The 17,496-nt window shown below is 51.5% G+C and overlaps 2 protein-coding genes across 11 annotated transcripts in view; both read left to right on the forward strand.

Moving 5' to 3' along the window:
• Positions 1 to 2,913: 2,913 nt before the first annotated feature.
• Positions 2,914 to 9,145, forward strand: SCAMP5 (secretory carrier membrane protein 5). 2 transcript variants are annotated; one of them, XM_075099897.1, is made up of 8 exons: positions 2,918 to 3,005; positions 4,091 to 4,173; positions 4,640 to 4,714; positions 5,017 to 5,145; positions 7,233 to 7,389; positions 8,135 to 8,236; positions 8,471 to 8,588; positions 8,708 to 9,145. In XM_075099897.1, the coding sequence occupies exons 3-8, from the start codon at positions 4,708 to 4,710 to the stop codon at positions 8,900 to 8,902; spliced, it is 708 nt and encodes a 235-aa protein (XP_074955998.1). In that variant the 5' UTR covers positions 2,918 to 3,005; positions 4,091 to 4,173; positions 4,640 to 4,707; the 3' UTR covers positions 8,903 to 9,145. The 2 variants fall into 2 exon arrangements, with proteins under 2 accessions (XP_074955997.1, XP_074955998.1); XM_075099896.1 differs by lacking the exon at positions 4,091 to 4,173 and having other exon boundaries at positions 2,914 to 3,005.
• PPCDC (phosphopantothenoylcysteine decarboxylase) overlaps positions 5,055 to 17,496 on the forward strand; it is a 32,298-nt gene continuing 19,856 nt past the window's right edge. For 3 of the 9 annotated variants that reach the window (XR_012661650.1, XM_075099902.1, XM_075099899.1), the window contains exons 1-2: positions 12,039 to 12,164; positions 14,561 to 14,727. Coding sequence is in view for 7 of the 9 variants with exons in the window: in XM_075099902.1 (XP_074956003.1) it covers positions 14,575 to 14,727 (153 nt within the window). In the remaining 2 variants the exon portion in view is untranslated. Of the gene's footprint in view, positions 5,146 to 12,032; positions 12,383 to 14,560; positions 14,728 to 17,496 lie in introns of those variants that run through there. The other 6 variants (XR_012661651.1, XM_075099903.1, XM_075099901.1 and 3 more) reach the window with 4 other exon arrangements.

Genomic DNA, 17,496 nt, shown 5'->3' on the forward strand with positions numbered 1-17,496 from the left:
TGATTTCTGAATATTTCTTCTTGTAAAGCCTCCAGGCAGATGGAAACGTGATGGTGCCAAGAGCAAGGAACAGCTCTGCAGTTGGCCATCACCAGAGGCTCAATGAGATGGGAAGGTGCTAGGGGACCTAAGGCAGGCAAAGAAGCAGGGAGGGAGCAAATCTGGATCAGAGAAAGCTCAAGAGACAAGAGGTAAGGATGGTAAAATTGGGACTGAGTTTAATCTGCCAAGAAATCCTCTCCAGAGAGTGGGGCTGGGGTTTGTGGCCAGCTCCAGATTCCCCAGGGCACTCAGTGCCTGTAGGGCCCAGGGATGCCTGCCGGCAGACAGGGCAGTGCAGGCAGAGCCTCACAGCACTCCAAGTCTCAGAGCAGCCCCATGAGGTCTCACACATGGGTGAGCAGTGGAGCTTGGTGAGAGTGGGGATCCATTACTATGTCCCCTTCTCCCCTTCCTGTTTGTGTTCCTGCCCTGGGCTCCCCTGCTCTTTTGCAGGATGTGGAGCTGAGCTGGATGTACAGCAGTCCTGTACTCTGCAAGGATCAACAGCTCAGGGTCCAAGACCCAGAAGCTGCTTGGAGAAGACAGCTGGGCCGTCAAATATGGGGTCATCTGTGGCATGCTTGTTTTCCTGCTTCCCTCTATTTTACCATCTGTGAAATAGGTGTTTTCCCTGTTTATGCCAGGTTTCCTTCCTCACAGCCCCACAGTGCGATGCTGTTCATCTGCCAAGGGTCTTTGGCAACCAGGGCTCGCTGGTGTACAGAGAGATTTAGCTGCTTCCCTGCTTTTGACATCTTTCCATGGTGGGATGTTGTCCTTGCTGACCCTCCATGCCCAATAAAGCATAATAATATGCTGACGCTTGAGGTTGGACCCTGGGAAGGGAACATGATTTAGTTGTTAAATAAAGCCAGTTTTGTGACACTGCACCAACATGCTCACAAGAACCGAGACAGGAAGTCCAAGTGGTCTGTGTGGGGCTGCTTGTGATGACACTGAGGACACGGGACACTGCCTATGGAGTCCTCCTCATGTTGCTTGGAGCCCTTTGACTTGGAATTTATGTCCCCTTTATAGAATAAATCATAGAATCAGTAAAGTTGGAAAAGGCTTCTAGGATCACCAAGTCCAACCCTCAATCCAATACCACCATGCCTCCCAAACCATGTCCCAGAGTGCCACATCTACGTGTTTTTTGAACACATCTAGGGATGGTGACTCCACCACCTCTCTGGGCAGCCTGTTCCAATGCCTGACCACTCTTTCAGTAAAGAAATTTTTCCTAATATCCAATCTAAACCTCTTCTGATGCAGCTTGAGGCCATTTCCTCTTGTCCTATCACCAGTAGTTTGGGAGAAGAGACCAACACTCACCTCACTACAACCTCCTTTCAGATAGTTGTAGAGAGTGAACGCAGTATTCGAGGTGCGGCCTCACCAGTGCTGAGTACAGGGGCACGATCACTTCCCTGCTCCTGCTGGCCACACTATTCCTGATACAAGCCCAGATGCTGTTGGCCTCCTGGCCACCTGGGCACACAGCTGGCTCATGTTCAGCTGGCTGTCGACCAACACCCCCAGGTCCTTTTCCTCCAGGCAGCTCTCCAGCCACTCCTCCCCAAGCCTGTAGCATTGCATGGGGTTGTTGTGACCAAAGTGCAGGACCCGGTACTTGGCCTTGTTAAACCTCATACAATTGACCATGGCCCATCAATCCAGCCTGTCCAGGTCCCTCTGCAGAGCCTTCCTACCCTCGAGCAGATCAACACCTCCACCCAATTTGGTGTCATCTGCAAACAAGGAGTTTTGCAGGTTAGGAGGTTTTTGTCCCTGTCCTAGCCCACCTGTGAGTCAATCCAGCCCTTTCCTCTCCCCTTTGCCTCCCAACCTCATCATCACTGGCAAAAGCAATCAACATATCCTCTGCCCTTTGTGCAAGCCATTTATTACTATATGGAGCAGCCCTGGGTGTGAGGAAGACCACCATGGGAATCCAGGCAGGGCAATGGGGACGGTGGTGGCTTCAGACCTGCCTGGGACAGTGGGGAAACTTCCTGCTCTTGGAAAAAGTGACATGGGATTTCTGATGTCCCAGTGAGCAGTCCTACAGCCGCATGGCTGAGTGGAGAAATGGGAAGAACAGCTGCACGGCAGCTACTCCGGTGGCCCTGGGAGCGGGACTGGTGGCGACCTGGAGGGAGAAATAACTCCTGTTGTATCGCCAGCATGGTCACTGCAGTGCCTGGGTGTTTTTAGACTGCTTTCTCATTAGCATACTGATTTCTCTGACCTCGCTTGTAGGCGGTGGCAAACAGCCTGCACCCTGCAAGCACAGCTCCTGTGTGTTTGGCAGGCTGCATGCCACGAAGACCCTGGGCACACGTGCACACATAAGCTGCATGTGGGGTCTTACCTGCTGCTGCATCTCTGTTGTGCGTGCTTAAAGGATGTATTAGTTGGCTTAAAAAGTAGTAATAGTCCCAAAATTATGGATGGCGTCACATACGCAGTGGGATGTGGGCATGGGGGGATCCCCTAAATTTGGTCCTGCTGGTGTGACCTTCAGGCTCCCCTTCGCTTCCAGGGTACAGGAAGCCTGTGCTACCCGGGCCTGCCTGCCCTGCCAGGCTCTGTCCCGCAGAGCCCTGCCCAAGCAGGGTCTCTCCTCCTATTCAAGCGGAGCTTACCATACCCATGCCCAATGGAGAGTCTGCCCTGCCCCATAGAGACTCCACCACTCCACAGGGACCTTCCCGCCCTCTAGAGGCCCCGCCCCCGGGTGTTGCCCCGCCCTCGGCCCCGCCCCTCCCCGCTGACGGCAGCAGCACCCTGGACAGCGGCGGCGGTTGCTCTCGCGAGATCTCGGAGCCGCCACCACCCGGGTACGAGCGGCCCCGAGGTCTCGCGAGATTTTCGGCCGCTGCGGCAGGAGCAGCTCCGGGCGGGCGGCCGCCGCTACCCGTCGCGGGACGGGACCGGACCGGACGGGTCACGCCACGCCGGTGAGTTCTGGGGCCTTGGGGAGGGGGTCGACCGCGTCCCCTCCCCCCCCGCACCTCACTCGGAGGGAGGTGTGCAGCCCGAGCGGGGGGCTAACCCGCTGTCCTCCCCTAGCCAGGCCGCTGCTGGGATACCAGCGCCCGGCCGTGGGGGTACTGGTCGTGGTGGGGGGTGCGTGGGGTACGTAGCACTTCGCCTGTGGAAACCCACGGGCAGCAATCCCCGCCGGGACCAAACCCTGCGTGCCCTCCCCGAGCATCGCACCGGAGAGGGGGCTGGCACTCCAGGCACCCAGTCTGGGGTTTCTCCTCGGTGTTATCATCCGTGTGGGGCATTGCAAAAGCTCCCCCCCAATTTTGCAAAAGCCCCCTCTTTTTGCAGAAGCCCCCTGATTTTGCAAAGCCCTCGCAGTAGCAGGGCAGGTGTAGGGTCAGGGGCACGCCCGGCCGCGTGTCCCCGCTCCCGCCCCACGTGCGTGGGGGTCCACCTCGCCTCGCTGCCGCCTGGGGAGATGTCAGCTGCGCAGGCAGGCAGCTCGTATTTATAGCGCCAGGGGGATGGAGACGTCCGTGGGATGTCGGGAGACGGCATGCCGGCGAGCCGCGGGGGTTTGATTTGCCTAGCTGGCGTCTTTGGTGATGGGTGGTGGTTGGGGGGGGGGGGCTGTGCCCTGGCAGAGACCCTCAAAACCTTCAGAGAGCCCAAAGCACTGACCACTGGGACGCTGTGTCATGAGAAATGTGGTCACTGCTGCCATTCCACTGCCTAAGATAGCCTGGAAGAGGGCAAAACCTGCGGGCAGCCCCCAGCAGAACCGTGCAGGCAGGTGGGGATACACGGAGTGGCCATCTTCATGCTTGTATCTGAAAACCTCAGCTCTTAATTTTTGCGTTAATTTTGCTTAATTTTTGCTGCTGGGACAGGGCTGAGCATGGCACTGTCTGGGATCATCCTGGGATGCTGAGCTCCCCCCTCTCCCACCTGCAAGATACTGCACAAGGTGCCAAACGACATGAGTAATCGTTAAGCCAGCACCCAAGTGACTCATTAGTGACAATCACCACTGATTTTTATTTTTTTTTTCTAGCTGATTTCCCTGCTCCCTTTCAGCCTGGTTTCTGGATTGGGCTTGCAGAGATGGGAGTTGTGATGCTGTCAGGAGGCAGTCAGGTAGTTCCCTGTGCTGGAAATATTTGCAAAAGGAAAAATTAAAAACAACAACAAATAAACTGGTTTTGGGCCAGATAATGAACTTGAGGATTTCTAACTGCCCACAGCTGCCTCTGGTGGGGCTGCATCCCTCCCATCCAGCCTGGCCCCTTTCCTGGGGCTGGATGTAAGTCAGTCAGGAGTGGGAGGTTAAGCCTGTACCCTGCCCCACATTGCTGGATCTTCTCTTAATCTTCTGCCTTAACTGGTGCGTAAGCCTCGGGCTATAGGAGCCAGGATTTATTCTGCTGCCAGCCAGGTGCCGGGGGTAAGCCTGGACGTGTGAATACTGTAAAGTGCCTGCATAAATAAAGCAAACTGCCCTGTTATGGTGCTGTTCTTGAGCTATTTTGGAGCAGTGGGAAGATGAAGGCTCTTTGGGGAGGTACCTGACTACTTCACATCACTTCTTCTCATTTTCCTCCAGCTTTGGTAAAACTCCCAGGTGTTTTCCCTACGTTTCCTGTGGAACAGAGAGACTCAGCGTGTGCCAGCATGGCAGGTACGGGGGATCTCCAGTGGGGCTGCCCCTCTCCTCTGAAGCCCATCTGGGGCTTTACTGGCCATAATGTCACCTCGTTAGTCCCCAGTGGGGTTGCAGATGTCCATGCTTGCAGGATCCATGTGGCCAGCAAGGGCTAATTTTGTCTTGATGCTTGTGGGTGGGTTGGTGGTGGTTATGAGGGGAAATCCTTAATGCTTGCATGAAACCCATCAATTTTGGGCTGAACAAGACTAATTAGGAAGCTCTTGATTTACATTCAGCTTCATGCAGTGCCCAATGCTGGTGAAACTTTATTGCAGAAAAAGTGAACAACTTCCCTCCCCTGCCGAGGTTCATCCCCCTGAAGCCATGTTTCTACCAGGACTTTGATGCAGAGATCCCACCACAGCACCGTACCATGGCCAAGCGGCTTTACTACCTCTGGATGTGTGAGTTGCTGGGCAGGGAAGGGCTTGGGTGGGTTTGTGTTTGCCTCTCTGAAGGCTGCTCCTCTGGAAGGTACTGGTTGGAAGAGCAGAGCAGGGTCAGGGGAAGTCCTTCTGTCCCTCCAGGTCTTGGTGTCTCCTGTTAAAACCTGTTGGGGATGGAACAGGGGCTGCAGCATCCCATGGGCTTCAGCCCTTCTAGCCTCCAGGATGGAGGTGTGGAGCTGGCTCAGTGTCCGAGGGCCATTGGTGGTGACGTTGATGTCCCACTGGAGCCTGCTGTGAGGAGGGGATGGCTTGGCACCCCTGTGTCCTCCTGCTGAAGGATTTGCTCCCCTCTTCACCTTGCTTGGCTGCTAGCCTTGCCCCACTGGAGAGCTTATAAGGCTCCATTGGCTTCCTTTGGCAGCCAAGCTGGGGAGGGTGCCACTGCCACTCCAAGCTCCTCGTGAGCCCTTTGGCAGTGGCCCAAGGCTGAGATGCCACTTGGACTGGAGGGCCAGGGTGCCTGCTCCCCAAAACAGGGGAGCCTGGGGCTTCCCCCAAAGCTGGGTCTTGCCTGCTCCTCTTGCATGCCTCTGTGTGCCGTGCTGTGTTAACAGAGCTGTCACCATCTTCTAACTCTTAAAACTAGCCTGGATCTCTCCTGCTTACCAAACCTGGGTAGGGAGAAGAGCCGGAGGGACATACTGCACCCCGATGTATATGGAAATGTTACTGAAGGTGATGCTAGTTGTTGTGTGCAGCTTAGGGCAAGCTGGCACCATTGTTTTAGTTTTATTTAGAAGAACTTAGTTGCTTAATCAGGCATTTTCCCTGAACTTTGGAAGCACATCAGTGCCCAGGGAGTGCCTTGTGCTTTGGAGGCAGGTTATAAGGAGCTGAGCTGGCACCAGAGAGGCCAGGCGTTCCTGCTTTTGGCATGGCACCAGGCTGGCACCCCAGGGCTGTGCCTTGCTTCATTTTTTGGGGACTGCATCCCATTGGGAAGGTGACCCAAGGCTAGCTTCCCCTATCATGTCAGGAGGTTTAGTGTATCTTTTCTATGAAGGGGGAGGAAAAAAAAGTTGTGCTTCCCTGGAGAAGCTGTCTTGGGAGTCTTAAATCCCCTTGCCATCTCAATCTGGATGTACTTGCTCTGCGTAACTTAATAGAGCTCAGTTCTTGCTCCAGCTTCTCCCACAGCATAAGCACCAGCTCTCTGAGCCAGTCGCCTGTCTGTTGGATTCTGTGTCTGGATCATTTTTCTCCCAAGTTCCCATGCAAAAAGCCACATGCAAGCACAGAGAGGCTAAAAGGTTCCTTTGGTGTCCTTCGGGGCTTCAGGGAGCAGCAAGTGCCCAGTCAGCCTGGCCAGCTGAGCTCCCTTTCCTGCCAGCTGCAGCTCTCTTGCAGGCAGCGGTGGGAGGGTTTTCATTCTTGTCAGAATAATGAATCATTCTCAAAAATCGGAGGCGTCAGAATGCAGATGAGCCTCTCTGCTTTGTTCTATGTCTGCTAAGCTGGACTTCATAGTAATAACCCTTGTATCACTTAACCCCAAGCAAGGGTGGGAGAAGCAAACACACTGTCCCAGTGAACTGCCGAGGCAGGGGCCAGGAGTTCAGTACTTCAGCTGTCAGCGATGCTCGTGGGATGTTAGCTCGGAGAACTCTTGCACAATTCCTTCAGTGAAACCGTAGCTGGAGGCAAGCGACAAAGCTTCACTTTGATTCTTACAGTTTCCTTCTGTTAGTGGAAACGTGCCCTGGCTTGCCGGCAGCGGGAGGATACTGCTCTTCCCTGTTTTCGGAGCCCCACAAGCCCTGGACCTGCTTAAGACATTACAACTCTGAGCAATATATAATTTCCCTCCGCCCCCCGCTCCTCAGCTGAGGTTAGAGCCCCTTCAGCTGAGTCAGCCTGGCAATGTTCTCCAGACTCAGCCAGCTTAATTTAAGTGAAATCCAGCTAGGGTAACACATTGCTGGCCAGTCCCGCTGGAGGTCAGCCCTGCTTGGGCATCCCAGGGGTCAGGGTCTCTCGTATCACGCCGATGTCCTTGCGTACACGCTACTGTGCTCCCTCTGTGTGTGTGTGTGTGTTTGCAGTGAACAGCATCACCTTGGCGGTGAATCTCGTTGGCTGCCTCGCATGGCTGATTGGAGGCGGTGGAGCTGTTAATTTTGGACTGGCAATTCTCTGGCTCATTCTCTTTACGCCCTGCTCCTATGTCTGCTGGTTTAGACCTATTTACAAAGCTTTCAAGTAAGTGGTCACACCTGAGCCCGGCTTCTCATGGTCTTTTTTTTTGTTTTGTTTTGTTTTACTTCCTAAATAGTTAGCACTTAGTTTGGGGCGCTGCCTGAATTTTTGGGGAAATTTCTGTTCTTTCTGTCCAGCCCTTTGGCTTTACTTCTAACCTTCAAAGCAAGAGTGTTTGGGGTTTCCCGAGGGCTAAAACCCCAACCATGCAATAAAAGGACATGCGCCTCTGCACAGCATTGGGGGGAGTGGTGAGGATGCCGTTGGGGTGCCAACTTTCCCTCCCCTCCTGCCCATCCTTGAGGCTTCTTTTATATTTTTCCATGAGTCCTCGAGGTGCTTATATTATCTGTGCTGTTGAGGTCAATCCCCAGTGCAGTATCCCCAAATCCAGAAAACTGGGGGTGTATTTCTTCCCCATGCGGGAAGGTTGAGCCTGGTGGTGGGTGGTGTGAGCTGAGAGCCGTGTCTGAACAGGGATGCCCTCTTGCCTGATGCGCAGAGCTGGCTGAGCCGTGGGGATGGTCTGATACCCTGTGGCTTTCCCAGGTGCTCCTTCACAACCTTCATCCTCTTGCAGTTTCTCCCTTGCCTGTAGTTTTGCTCTGGTGGCTGCTGTCTGCAGGCAGCTCTGCTTCTCACCACCTTCTTGCTAAACCACAGCTGCTTCTGCCCCGAAAGGGTCCGAGACATGGGAGCAGTGCAGCAGGGATAGAGATGTAGAGAGTGACTGAGCCTTCTCTTGCAGGACAGACAGTTCCTTCAGCTTCATGGCCTTCTTCTTTACCTTCATGGCCCAGCTGGTGATCAGCATTATCCAGGCAGTGGGAATCCCTGGCTGGGGCGTCTGGTAAGGAAGATGCTGCTCTTGCATTGGGTGCAAGGACAGTCACCATTGAGCTGGTGCTGTGGCCTCTTGGTGTTTTAAATGCCCTCAGTGCTTCAGTGCCTTCTCTCCTTGGGGAAGATGGTTTGAGGAGCTGGGAGGGTTGTAGAGGAGGGATGCTGGCAGGCTGCCACGTGCAGAGCCAGCCAGGAAAGCCGCAGGCTGCTGAACGGACCGGTTGTTTTCATCTCCTTGCAGCGGCTGGATTGCAGCGATTTCCTTCTTTGGGACCAATGTGGGGTCGGCCGTGGTGATGCTGATCCCCACTATCCTGTTCACAGGGATGGCGGTCTTCTCCTTCATCGCTCTCACTATGGTATGGGAGGAGAGTGGGATGCCGCATTGCTTCAGGGAGCCCTTGCCGCTACCCTGGAGGGTCAGTGTGAGCTGCAGTTGCTCAACACCTCTGCATTTTCTCTTTCCAACCTGCTACAGGTGCATAAGTTTTACCGGGGGAGCGGGGGGAGCTTCAGCAAAGCCCAGGAGGAGTGGACCACAGGGGCGTGGAAGAACCCCCATGTCCAGCAGGCAGCACAGAGCGCAGCGATGGGGGCGGCGCAGGGGGCCATGATGCAGCACGAGACGCAGTACTCAGCCACCCCGAACTATACTTACTCCAATGAGATGTGAGCAGCGGGACTGTGTCCTTGGGCAAAAGATCTGGGGGCTGGGAAGGGAGGAGGAGGAGGATGGCTGAGCCGAGTTTCTGCAGCTATTTCAGAAAGTCGGAGCGTACCTTAACGGTGGTTCTTTTCCTGTTCTTTGTAACGAGATCATTTGGGATTTTTTTCTTTTCTCCCCGTTCCGTTGTTGTCTCGAGCTCTTATTTTCTCTATTATTTTTCATTTTGAAGAGGCTGTGAGTTGACCTGCAGGGCTCTTGTTGTGCGTGGTAGTAAGTGTATGTTCATGTGTCTTCTTTTTCCCTGTGAAATAGTGTATGGTGGTGGTTTTTTTAATTACTGTGGTGATAGGTGTACATTAGAACTACATCAGCCAAAAGCCCCCCCTTCCCCAAAAGGGAAAGATAAAAATAGCAACCAGCGCCTGTCTCCCCTCTTGGAATAAGCACTGAACCACAGGTTTCCGAGGTGTGAGAGTTTTCTCTTTCAGTTGGTAGTGCCCAGCCACTTGCCAGTCTCAGCAAGGGCAAGCAATCCTGGGAATTCTCCTTTTTCTCTTGCTTTTTAACTAGCAGGTGGCTAGCTGATTTAGCATTAAAAAAAAAAGAGGAAAAGAAAAAAAGAAACCCTAAATCCTGCTGTTGATATACTGGAAGCCAAGAGATTCCTAATCTACACCCTGGCTCAGGATCTAAAACTTCTCAGTGTGTGGTGTTGTAAATTAATAGTTCATATTTTGATGTGGAAGACCAGTGTTTGTGCGTGCCTGTGGGCAGGAACCTCGGCGTGCTGCGTGTGTGCATGTGTTGGGGAGCGAGGACAGTTTTTTCCCCTGCAGGATACAACTGTCCCATTGCAGATTCTGCATCCTAAGTCTATTTTTTAAAGGCTTGTATTCTGAAAAGCAGCTATAAAATTGGCAGAGCGTTTCTCAGAGGATCTATTCTTGGGAGAGGCTCCAGGTCAAATCTTGCCACCCCGTATGCAAGCACATACAATCTGTGTCACTGACCACGTAAGGAGTGAGGCGAAGATTTGTCCCTCTTAGCTTTTGAGGCATGCAGTAATTTAAGGTTCTTCAGGAAAACTCCAGGCCAGTGGGAAGGATTCCTGCTCACTTGCGCTTCTAAACAGCACAGTGAAATGTGGCCATGTATCTTCCTGGTGCAGAGATCCCTGCTCCTGTCAGGCCTGAATCCCTGCCCAGTTAGGGGAAGTCGGGCTTTAAATAATCATCTTGAAAGTTAGCAGGAGGCAGCTGAGCTCAGACAAACACCTCTTGGGCTGTGGCAGCTGGGAAGTGTGGCTGGCAGACCCTTGGAAAGCTCAGTTCCTAAGTGGGAGCTGACAGACGCTGCAGGGCAGGAATAGGGAAAGCTCCTTCTCAGAGATGCTTTTCAGACTTTAAATGCACTTTAAATAAGCCAAATTTTTTTCCACATCCTAGAAAAGCAGCCCAAAGAGAATCCAATCTGGCCCCTTGGCTCAAATATCTCCTGCCTGCTGCAGGCAACGAGCTTGGCGTGCTGCCACTGATGCCCATAGCTAGCCAGAGCTGTGCGAGTCCCCAGTCCCTTGCCCCCTGTCCCCTCCAGCTACCCAGTGATGCTTGTCTGTGACTCCTACCCATGAGAATCACCCCAAAGAGGAACTTCTCTTTTCCAGCAAAGCACACCAAGAATAGTTTCCTTTTTAAGGGTATCACTTCAGTCATTCTGCAGTAGGCAGTTGTCTCTTGACAAGACTAAAATGCAGCTAACGATAAAATGCCTGTCTGTGTGTGCGTGTATATATATATGTATAAAATGTAAGGAGAAAAGTAATCCTTTGAGCCTATTATGTACTTAATCAGGTTTAAATATTGTGCAATTCACTTATAGCTAGCCTAAAACTTACTATGCCAAATCACGTGCTCTGTCATCCATGTCTGAGAAATGATGGATTAAGTGACTTCACTTTTTGCGTTTACAATCAAGATGCATAACTAATAACTGTAACACGCTATAACTAACAGACGTTGCTTCAGCATATAACCCTCCTCTCCAGTGTGTCTCCTGAACATGCGGGTGCGAGTGCTGACTGCTGAAACGTGCCCCTGTCGCTCTGGCCTTCCTGCCCCGCCAGTGGAAGCCGGGCAGGACACCAGACCCTGGCTCTCACTGTGCTTATTTTGACTCTGACAATTTTGGGTGGGGACTGTCTCGGTTGTGAAGCCTGCAGGGTGGGAAAGCCAATGCTGGGCCTTTCCATGGCTGGGTGAGGAGACAGCTCCGGGTTAGGCCACACTGGAGGTGTTACAGGTGGCCTCCGCTGCTTTAGTGAGGCCCTGCTGTTGCTTTTCATGTCCCAGAGTTGGCCGAGGCAAAGCCCTACGCTTCTTGCCCCTCTTGCTGCATATTGGTAGCTGCCAGCATTCGGAGGGGGTAGGGGGTGTGTGCCCTGAGAGCACCCTGGGAAGGGTTGGGGACCACCTGCCAGACGCTGCCCCGGGTCTGTCGTGTTTCTGCTTTGGACAATAAACAAGCAGTCCTCTAAGCCAGGCTCCCTGAACCCTGTAGGAATCCCTGAATCCTGTAGGAAAGGTTTTGCCTCCTGCTCTGTAATGCTCCCCTGGGCTCATCTCTCAGTGGGAGCCGCCGGCCACCTCTTGTACTGCCGGGATACGGGAGTAGCCGATGGTCCTGCGCCCCGCGGACACTCTCCTCAACCCCCTTTTCCCCCCAGCAGCAAGCTTTCCGTTGCCATCTGCCGTCTCTAAAACCGTGCCGTGAGCAAGGATCCTCCCTTAAACAGCTTCCTGAGGAGCCTGAAACCACCCGTCTGCCCTTGCAGCACTCCCTTGCGCGGGCTGTTGCTTCCCCCGCGCTGCGGAGCGGGTGTTACTGGGGCGCTGTGAGCAGCGAGCACCCCCGGTGCAAGGCCTGCGCCCCCTTCCCGGGCTGCTCGGGGCTGCTCGAGGCGCCGGTGGCGGGGCCGCCCAAACCCCACGCTCCCGCGGGGGGGGGACGGGTGGACGGGGAGCGGAGGAAGCGCAGGGGACCACAGCAGCCGCCATCGCCTCACCCCGGCTCCGCCGCCGTGGGCATGCGCGGCCAGCACCAATCAGCGCTGGGCGGGGAGGCGTATCCCAGCGTGCCCTTCGCCTTCCGGGGCGCGGAGGGGTCGCAGCCCCGTTGCTGGGTGACGGCGGGCGGAGATTGCCGCGGGAGCTAGGCCGCGGCCCGGGTCCGGTTATCGACCTCCCGACCGTGCTCCGCCGCGCCTCCGCCGGTAAATAAACGTTCTTTGTTTACCTTTGGAAATTCCGGCGGTTCTGGGTTCTGTTCTCTGCCTCAGCGGCCTTTCGAAGCCGTTTTCAGTCCAACCGCGGGGTTAAAAAGCTGTTAAAATATCCAAGCGGGCCTGGAAACCGCTCGCTTTCTTAGAAGGAATTATAGAATTTCTAAGAAGCTGTTGCTTGTGCCCTGATTCACCAGAACCGCTCTTGGGTAAGAGGGAAGTGCAGCCTGGAACATTGCACTTTTGTTTTATCATTAACAGTCGTTAATTTTCATTAACATTGAAAGCTGCCTGTTAAGAAATTATGTCTTATTCCCCAGGCTTTAAGATGCTTCCATGAATTGTCATAAACATATAAAGCATTGCAGTAGTGTTGAGATCGCCTAGCCAATATGTGTGCTGGATTTCCTTGTGTCTAATTACTCTCGCAGATCCACGGCTCGAAGCTGAAGCTGATAACATGCCCCTAACCTAGCAATTTATTTCTAAACACACCGAGAAACCTCATGGGCCAAGTCAAAGGTATTGATTCTGAGCAGAATGCCGACAAAGAGGGTGTTGTTGCTGTTGTGCTGCGGCTGGTGAATGCGAGGAGGTTGGGAAGGACACCTGTGCTTGTGCAGCTGGGCACAGGGGTCAGGCTGACGTGTAACTGCTGCACAAGCGTAATTAGAGTCACCCTGCAAAGGGTCCTGAATTAAACCTGCTGCTGAATCATCCCGGGGAGTGACCAAAGGGGTCAATTCCTCTCTCTCGGGAGTCCAGCCCCCTTGCTCCAACATCCGAATCAGTACTGAAAATATGGGCAGCATGTCTTTTTAACAAGGGCGAGTGCCAGATTTTGCACCCAGGTCCGTCAGCCCTGGCTGTACAGACAGAGCGGGGAGCAAGGGGCTGGAGAGCAGCCCCGCGGGGAGGGATCAAGTTGGTGAAGGGTTTAGAGGGGAAATGTATGAGTGGCTAAAGTCACTTGGTTTGTTCAGCCTGGAGAAGAGGAGACTGTGGGGAGACCTCATCGCAGTCTGCAGCTTCCTCACAAGGGGAGGAGGAGGGGCAGGCGCTGATCTCTCCTCTCTGGTGACCCATGACAGGACCCGAAGGAACAGCAGGAAGATGTGCCAGAGGAGGTTTAGGTTGGATATTAGGAGAAGGCTCTTCACCCAGAGGGTGGTGGAGCACTGGAACAGGCTCCCCAGGGAGGCAGTCACAGCGCCAAGCCTGATGATATTCAAGAAACACTTGGACAATGCCCTTAGACACATGGTGTGAATGTTGGGGTTGTCCTGTGCAGGGACAGGAGTTGGACTCGACGATCCTTGCAGGTCCCTTCCAACTCAGGACATTCCATGATTCTGTTCTATGATTGTTTCTTCCTTTTATGTTCTACCGAAAGCAATTCCAAGTACCTTCCTGTGAATAACACAGCTGTTGGTAATATGGAACAAACTTTACTGAATCCCACTGCAACATCTTCATTAGAAACAGATTTTTCAAGAAGTGAACTTATTATTTGCTAATTACTCATTAAGCAGAGATGTTTGTGTCAGTTCTGCAGAAGAGGAACACTTTTCCTCACCAGAACAGTTGTTTATGTCTACTGGCATGGCAGCAGCGCAGGAAAGCTGGGAGGAGGCAGGAGGCCTGAGATAAAGCCGCTGGCTCAACTCACCTTTGGAAGTGGCCGCTGCAGCCTGCAGATGGCTTTGCTTGGCGCTGGTGGGGGAGCAAGCAGTTCCACCTTTCACAGCCCTGTAGGAGGTGTTTTCATTTGGTGGCTGTTGTGTTCTGCATCTTATTTGCTGTTTTTTTGTTTTTCCCCCATTTGCTAGGGAGTCGTTTCTAGTGCCACTGTGAATGCGTAGTGATACGATGGGAAATAAGATGATAATGCTTGCCTTGGGGCCCCAAAATTTTTAATCATTAAAATGTCTCCCTGCATTTATTACTCACCAGAGAGCGCAAAGGGAGGTGGACCCATCTGGGGGTTGAGTGTCTTCCCAGCAGTCAGTGTGAAAAGTACATTCATTATAAATTCTGGTCCGTGTTCAACACGTGAGGGTGTATCTTTGTTTTGGGGGCCATGGGCTTTACAAGAACACTTTTGTGACCTTCCTGTACATGTTTTAGCATTCTGTTTACCAGCGTCTGAGAGGAAATTGTAATTAAAAGGGAGGAGTAGGCTACTGCTATGCTTAAAAGTCTGCTGATGCTCAAGAGCTTTATGGATCGGAGTCTGAGTGTTCATTCTGAGACTGAATTACTCTGGGTCCTGCGTAGTCAGGGCTTAAATCCATGCCCTCAGGAATACATTGGCATCAGAGCCCTCCTGCGCTAGCATCAGTCAGAGGCACTGTTAGTCAAGTGGTTTTGTTTTTCTGTGCTTGTAGAGTTTGATCGGAGCATGGAGCCCCTCTCACCGCCAGAACCAGGGTTTCCTGTGCAAAAGAGCTCATCTGTGCTGCAGAAAAAATCCTGCATTCTGCTGGGTGTGACTGGAAGCGTGGCTGCCCTGAAGCTGCCTCTCCTCATCACTGAATTGCTGAAAATCCCTGGGGTGAGTAAATCTATTGGAAGAAGTCCTGTAAAGTTGGTGCTATCCTGTTTCTCATTTCAAGGAGAGATTCCCTGGCTTCTGTTGAAATGAAAAGTTCCCTCTGGCTTTGAGCCCTTTAGTTTGAAAATTGGCTGGGGAAAGGATCCTCCTGTTTTTAAAAATTGGTTAATACTTTTTCCTATCACTTCATACTTCTTTAGGAAGTATGACCTCTTCATACTTAAAGAGTTAGCCTTAGTTCAGGTTTCAAGCACAGTAACTGTTCCTGGATATTTCCATTGGCAGACGTTTAGTTTCTGGGATGTGAAAGTAGCATTGTTCAGTTCAGCTTGCTTCATTCTCTCAAAAATTATTGAATAGGTCCTTGCTTTGGGTTTTGTTGTTTTTTTTTTTTCTGGCATATATTCTTGTCAGCCAAATGATCAGATATGGCTACAGACACAGGTGGGTGCATGTGGAAACTTGAAATCTCTGATGAGGACCTTGCAGTTTTCCAGAGGTGAGATGTGGAGCTGGCAAAGATGGACACTGCCGTCTGACCAACAAGGGGAAACTGGATCTTGTAAAATCAGAAATAGAAAATACAAGCTGCTCTATGTGTCTGTGCGTATCTTTTTTTTTTTTTAACTCGAGTTTATTGTTTGGAGTAACAAAGGTGTCCAGCAGAGGCCACTAGTGACCTGAATCAGGGAGGGAAACGTACTACCTTTTGCTGTAGAATAAAATTAGAGGAAAACATAGCAAACCTTTAGCTTTGAAGAAATGATGAAAATGTTTTGGAGCAGTGAACTGAAAGAGTGGCAGGAGCAAGAGGTTGCATTTACATATCCAAATATATTTGTTAGATTGCTTAACAAATATCTTTTTGGACGATTCAGGAGGCTTTACCTGTAGATACATGAACACAGAGTCAGAAGAGGTGCAATCCCCGAGTAATGCTGAGGTATCTGGTTGGTGTTGATATCCAAGCTGGCAAGGGTACCAAAGATGCAGCAAGCTGCTGCACACCTGTTCTGCCAGTTGGGCTGGCATTGTGGGTTGCAAAGAGGGGCCTCAGTTCATTTATCACTTGTTCTGAAATGATTAGTGGGGCCAAAGGTCCTAGCCTGGAGCGAGAGGGCGAGACACAAATGACGCCAAGGAAAGGGGCTGACAAAACCAGGGCCAGCTCCAGCGGTTGTATTCTTGTTAGTGAGGGACATGGGATATGCACCTTCTAATCCTCTGTCTCTTGCACTGACGACTTCACTGTTGTCTCCTTTCCTCTTGGTGCTTAGAACATCCTTCTCTGCAGGTGACAAGAAGAATGCAAATGATCCACTGTAGGAATCTAGGTCAAACGTGTTCCTTTGCTCTGAGCATTTGATTCATAATTAAAAACTGCAGGTGGCTGGACCTGAATTCTCTGTGAAGGCCCATAGGTTCTGTGACATCTGTTGCAGGCTTTGCTCCTACCGGTTTTAAGCTTTTGTTGCATAAAAACTGGAAGTGCAGTATCCAGTCCAGGAGCTTCTGGTACTTAACTTGTTAATTAAAATTATTTATTTACTCATTTCTGATGTGATTTCAAGGCCTGACCTAAAGCCTGCTGAGTCAGTGTAACTGTTGCATTGAGTTTGTTAAGTCCTGCACAAGCCTGTTGCATCAATTTATTTACTGATGGAACAGAACTTTCAAAACCATCAGTGGAAGCAGGGCAGGAGCAGAGTAAGGCTTTGATACCAAAGGAGATGTCCTCAGAGGCCTGAAACTAGAGCAGTTAGTATAAATTGATGTTCTGGCTTAAATGGTCCTCAGCGAACAACTTGGCAGAGTGATTTTGCACTCATTAAACTTTAACCTCTCCTTGAAGGTGTAATGGATGTGACTACATCTTATTGCCTTTTGTTTAACCTCTCTGAAGATCTAGGAAGTTTATATGGCATCAGCTTATGCCTTTCAGGTTATTGCCTTTGCACCTGGTGTTGTGGGGAGATGGCACGTCCTATCTTGTCAGGACACTGTGGGTGACTCTCGTGGTTGTGCTAGACTCCCACACGTTGTCTCAGGCTGTTTCTTGGATTTCTAAATGGCCTGGAAGGAGTACAGTGACAAAAATCACACCAGCAGGATATCAGTCATAAAGAGAGGAAAGAGCAAACTTTTCTGTGGGTGAAATGCATTGTTCTTGAAGCTACAGAATGTCATCTGCACTTCTACGTTTCAATCACATTGTCATGTCATTTCACTGCACTCCTGCCAGGTAGCCTCTGTGTCAGCGTGTAGGTGCTCTTTAGCAGAGGAGCTACTCATTCTCTTCTGCAGGAGTTCTTGCCAAAGCTTGGTCTGTGTGTAAAGATTTTGATGTCAAAACTGGGAAAGTTATGAAAAAAAATATCCTACATGCACCCTTACCCCAAACAGAAACAGCTGTGATGGCAGAATCCTCTAACAGAGACCAACAATGCTGTGTGAACACAGGAGAGCACTTTTGCAGTAAAGTTTATTCTGGAGAATTAGCTGAAATGGTCCAAGTGAAAGAGCTGTAGCTAGTCTAAACTGTCTCCAGTAAATTAGTTTGAGTGTGACTAGACTGACTTTACCGTTCAAGCAGTGATATAACCACAAGCAAAGAGAGGGTGTGCCAGGTAAACAGAAAAAACTCTGTAGGCTAAAGTGATCTTGAGATCACTGATCTCTTTCCAACGTAGCTGGAGGGACCTGAAGGACTTGCTCAGAACAAGGGATCCAGATTGGATTCGTTTAAGATTGGAGATGGTTATGAAACTA

This window comes from Phalacrocorax aristotelis, chromosome 7, assembly GCF_949628215.1.
Source record: "Phalacrocorax aristotelis chromosome 7, bGulAri2.1, whole genome shotgun sequence".
NCBI lineage: Eukaryota > Metazoa > Chordata > Aves > Suliformes > Phalacrocoracidae > Phalacrocorax > Phalacrocorax aristotelis.